The 5,282-nt window shown below is 42.6% G+C and overlaps 1 protein-coding gene across 1 annotated transcript in view; it reads right to left on the bottom strand.

Annotated features, from left to right (window-relative positions):
* LOC109924299 (receptor-type tyrosine-protein phosphatase U-like) overlaps window positions 1-2,590 on the bottom strand; it is a 289,829-nt gene extending 287,239 nt beyond the window's left edge. Inside the window, exons 1-2 of the mRNA XM_048612922.1 lie at window positions 2,327-2,590; window positions 432-486 (exon numbers count right to left, since the gene is read on the bottom strand). Coding sequence (XP_048468879.1) covers window positions 432-486; window positions 2,327-2,590 — 319 coding nt within the window. The remainder of the gene's footprint in view (window positions 1-431; window positions 487-2,326) is intronic.
* Between the last annotated feature and the right edge of the window lie 2,692 nt (window positions 2,591-5,282).

Here is a 5,282-nt window from a genome sequence, read left to right as displayed (position 1 = left end):
TCTACACCTTGTTATCTCAGATTCTCCAGCATCTGCAGTTCCTACTATCTGTGAGGAAGTATAGTCTAGATAATTGTGTGAGTCAGTAAGTTTGTAGTGGATATCGGGGACAGTCCATTCCAAGAAATGGAAAATCATGATGTCAAGGAAGGGAAGGAAAGAGTCCAAGATCAACCAGGTGAAGGTGAGAGAAGGATGGAAATTAGAAGAAAAACTGATTAATTTTTCCAATTCAATAAGAGCAGGACATTGTACTGATGACATGATGTATTGGAAAACCATTTGTTGATGGGAGCCCCAGGAGGCCTGGAACAAGGAATATTCCACATACCTGACAAAGAGACAGGCTTAACTAGAATCCATAGCCAGACATTTGACTTGGAGAAAATGAGCCCATTTCCAGGTATGTCTAGTAAACCTTGTCTGGATACCTCCAATGTGTTTACATCCATCACAATCAATACGGTACACAGCTGTGATCCCGCCCTGTATTACAGAAGCATAATTTTCCTACTTCTGGATTCAATTCCCCTCATGATAAATTATAATATTCTATTAGGTTTCCTAATTCTGAGGCCACCCAGATTCTTCTGCATTTCAGAGCTTTGCAATCTCTCACTTCTTAGATAATGTGTTTCTTTTTAATTTTACCACACAGGCCCTTACATACTTGCTCAATAGCTGTTGTCAGAATACTGGTATAGTTAACCCTTTACTTGACATTTCCTCAAGTTCATTCTTCCAACAAACTGTTAACTTCATGATCTACTTGGCTTCCACCTCATTACCCATCCTCAATTCTCTAATCCAACAGTGTTTTCTGCACTCATGGAGGATATGTAAGAACTCCCTGATTGTCTCAACAGAAGACAAATACATTGGTGAAGTAGGATGGTAGCTTCTCACAACACTGGTACCTAGGCGGTGACACTTAGGCAGATTTTGATGTGAAAACAGTGAAGATCAATGAAAGAAAAACTGATTCAAGTGACAAATCTCCAGGATTCGAACTATCACAAACCCAGGAGAAAAAGACAACAGTCTGAATTCTCAGTCTTGACTTCTACTGCACTGCATACCTGGGACAGCCAAAGGTGCCTGCTTGATAAAATGAAGAACTTTTGGATCCTATGAAGAACTGTGCCTGTTTCATTCACCATGACTGTGGTGACAAATGAAGCAATCAATATTTGATACAGGAAGGAAGCTGATAGTCATTAAGGAGAATGAGAGGATGTCCCTAAGATAATGCTGGAGATGAGGAATTGAGGAATTTCCTGTAACTCTGTGGGTAGATTTTTTTAAAAATTCATTCATGGGAAGCAGGCATTGCTAGCTAGGTCAGCATTTACTGTCTATCCATTATTACATTGAAAGGTGGCGATGAGTTTCATTGTTGAATTGTTGCATTCCACATGATGTAGGTACCTCCACAGTACTATTAGAAACAGAGTACCAGGATTTTGTTGCAGCAACAATGAAGGACCAGCAATATAGTTCCAAGTTAAAAAGGTGAGTAGTTCGGAGGGAAAGTTACAGGTGGTTGAGTTCCCTTTTCTTCCAGGCAAATCCATCCCAGTCAATTACTCCACTGTCAGTCATCAGTAAAGTGTTAAAGGTGTCACCAATAGTGCTATCAAGCATGTTTGCTGAATAATAACTACTCACTGATGGTCTGTTTGAGTTCCACTACAGCCACTCAGCTCGTAACCTCGTCACTGCCTTGGTTCAAGCATGGACAAAAGAGATGAATTCTAGAGGTGAGTGAGTGATTGCCCTTAAGATTAAAGCCACATTTAACTGAGTGCAGCATCAAGGAGCCCAAGCAAAACTAGAGTCAATGGGAATTGGGGGAATTTCTTTACTGGTTCACTCCAACAAGAGGGATTCCAACCATCATCCTTTGACATTCAATGGCAGTACCCTTAGTGATTCTCGAACTGTCATCACCCTGGGTGTTACCAATGACCATAAACTGAACTGAACTGGCCAAATGAATACTGTGGCTACAAGTGCAGGTCGGTGGCTAGGAATTCTACAGCAGCTAACTCACCTCCTGATTCCCTAAAGCACCGTCTACGAGGCACGTCAAGAATGTGATGATACATATGTAAATTCATGAGCTGTGCCAGCTATTTTACAGGCCTGAATTGTTTCAAGCAGTAACATGAACTGATCTGACTGCAAGTATCTTTATTTCTACCCTTCCCGTTTTGAAATAATATTTCTACAAATCCTGAAGTTGTCTTGACAAAACTACTCAGGATCACAGCTTAGATGTGAATGTCATTTTATTTCTCCTGAAAAGAAAATCTAAGGCTAGTACCTGATAATTATTTGGGTTTAGGTTATTGACAGCGACTTCAGCCTGGAACCACTGCTTCCCATGCGATTCTGACATATTCCAAACTGAGTTACCAAGTGATCCATTGTTGACCCTGATGAAGATATTGAGTGAAATAGGTCTAAATCCATCTCTGTCGTAGATGAAGTAGCTGAATTGGATACAGTGAGCACAATATTCACTGAAAGGATGGAGCATGAGTTGAGCTTTCTGGCCTTGAATGTGCTTTGAAGAGTTCACCATCATATAGGAGCCTAAAGAAAGAAGAACATATTTCACAGACAGAAGAAATGAAAATGTAGCCAAGCTAGGTATTATTCTTCTTGGGGTAGCAACAATTAAAGAAAGCATTGGCACCTAAATAATTTTTATTTCGGGAGGCAAGAGTGGATCAGCACAGCTTTGTCAGAGGGAGGTCATGTTTAACAAAATCTGGTGGAATCTTTCGAGGAGGTGGTCAAGTGTGTAGATAAGAGTAGTGCAGTTTTTGTAGTTTATATGGTTTTCAGCAAGGCCTTTGACAAGGTCCCTAATGGGAGACTGATAAAGAAGGTAAAACCACATGGGATCTAGAGTGACCTGGCAAGTTGGATCCAAAATTAGCTAAGTGGCAGGAGACAGAGGGTGGTGGAAGGCTGTTTGTGTGACTGGAGGCTGGTGTCAGATGACATACCACAGGATCTGTGCTAGGTCTCTTGTTGTTTATGATTGTATGTAAGCAATGTAGTCAAAAATGTGGGCTGGGGGTTGGTGCATGGAATGGCACGAAGATTGGCCAGGTGGTGACAGTGAAGAAGAAGGTGTTAGGTTACAAGGGAATATAGATGGGTTGATCAGATAGGCTGATCAGTGGCAGATGGACTTTAACCTATAGGAGGGGTATTGTGAAACTAGAATGGGTTCAGAAAAGATTTACAAGGATGTTGCCAAGGTTGGAGGGTTTGAGCTATAGGGAGAGGCTGAACAGCCTGGGGTTATTTTCCCTAGAGTAGAGGCTGTGGGGTGACGGTATAGAGGTTTATAAAATCATGAGGTAAACAGGAATGGTCTTTTCCCCAGGGTGGGTGAGTCCAAAGCTCGAAAGCATAGGTTTAAGGTGAAAGGGGAAAGATATAAAAGGGACCTAATGGGCAACTTTTTCACATAGAGGGAGGTGTGTGTATGGAATTAGCTGCCAGAGGAAGTGATGGAGGCTGGTACGAATACAAAATTTAAAAGGCATCTGGATGAATATATGAATAGGAAGCATTTAAACCGAAATGGGCCAAATGCTGGCAAATAGGACTAGATTTATGTACGATATCTGGTTGGCATGAACAAGTTGGACCAAAGGGTCTATTTCTGTGCAGTACATCTGTATGACTCTACAACTCTAAGTGTGAGATGTTGCAATTTGGAAGAAGTAACGAGATAAGGGAATATTCAGTGAATGGCAAGACACGAGGAATCTCATAAAAACAGAGGGATTTTGGGGTGGGAATTGTATCAGAGATAGTAGGAACTGCAGATGCTGGAGAATCTGAGATAACAAGGTGTATTTCTGATGAAGGGTCTAGGCCCGAACCGTCAGCCTTCCTGCTCCTATGATGCTGCTTGGCCTGCTGTGTTCATCCAGCTCTACACCTTGTTATCTGGGATTTTGGGGTGCTTGTCCACAGATCCCTGGAGCTGACAGGATAGGTAAACAGGATAATCACAAAGGCATAGAGGACACTTGTCTTTATCAGTCAAGGCACAGATTAAAAGATCAGGGAGGTTGTGTGGGAGCTGTACAGGACTTATGGTTTGGTCACAGCTGGTGTACCGTGTGTGGCTCTGCTCAGAACATTATAAGAAAGGTGGAATTGCACTGGACAGGGTATAGAGGAGACTCATCACCTTGCTCGAGATGGAGCATCTTACCCACGAAGAGCGCCTGGATAAACTTGGATAAACTGGATAAACAGTTCTGAGGAAAGGTCACCGGACCCAAAACGTTAACTCTGTTTTCTCCTTCACAGATGCTGCCAGACCTGCTGAACTTTTCCAGCAACTTTGTTTTTGTTCTGGATAAACTTGGGTTGTTTTCTCTGGAGAAGAGATGGATGAAGGGGCATCAGATCACAGAATCCCTAGAGTGTGGAAGAAGGCCATTTGGCTCATCAAGTTCATACCAACCCTCCAAAGAGCATCCCACCAAGACACACCCCTTCGCTGTAACTATGCATTTCCCACGTGGTTAATTCACCTACCTGCACATTTTGGGCAATTTAGCATGACCAATCCACCTAACTTGCACATCTTTGGGCTGTGGGAAGAAACCAGCGCACCCGGTGGAAACACATGGAGATGTGGACGGAATGTGCAAACTCCATACAGTCAGCCAAGGCTGGAATCAAACCCAGGTCCCTAGCATTGTGAGTCAGCAGTGCTAACCACTGAGCTACCATGCCAACTAGAAGTATAAAACCTGGGTCCCTGATGCTGTGAAGCAGCAATGATAACCACTGAGTCACTGTGCCACCCCTGATAGAGGTGTATAAGATAATATTGAGCATGGACAGGGTGGATAGAAAGCAGCTGTTCTCCCTAGCTGAAGGGCCAACAGCTGGGGGTATGTTTTTTTAAGGTGAAAGGCAGCAGCTTTACAGGGACTTAAGGATAGGATTTTTTCTCACATAAGTAGTAGAAGTCTGAAATGCAGATCCTGGGACTCAGATGAGCACTTGAAGAATCATAACATTGAAGGCTATGGGCCTCGTGCTGCAAAGTGGGAATAGTGTAGATTTAATGTATTTTCACAGTACAGACTCAATGGACCAATGAGTCTCTTCTGTGCTGTATGATTTGATGATCTACAGCTAAGTTGAAGGCAGTCCTAAGAAGTGAAGCAGTTTTGTTGCTTCTGATTTTCCAAGACCTTTCAAAATGGCAATTGATACTTGTGACTTGGGGCAAA

The sequence above is a fragment of the Rhincodon typus genome, chromosome 27 (genome assembly GCF_021869965.1).
Source record: "Rhincodon typus isolate 14 chromosome 27, sRhiTyp1.1, whole genome shotgun sequence".
NCBI lineage: Eukaryota > Metazoa > Chordata > Chondrichthyes > Orectolobiformes > Rhincodontidae > Rhincodon > Rhincodon typus.
Note: the sequence above shows the minus strand (reverse complement) of the source record. Positions and strands in the feature narration are given on the sequence as shown.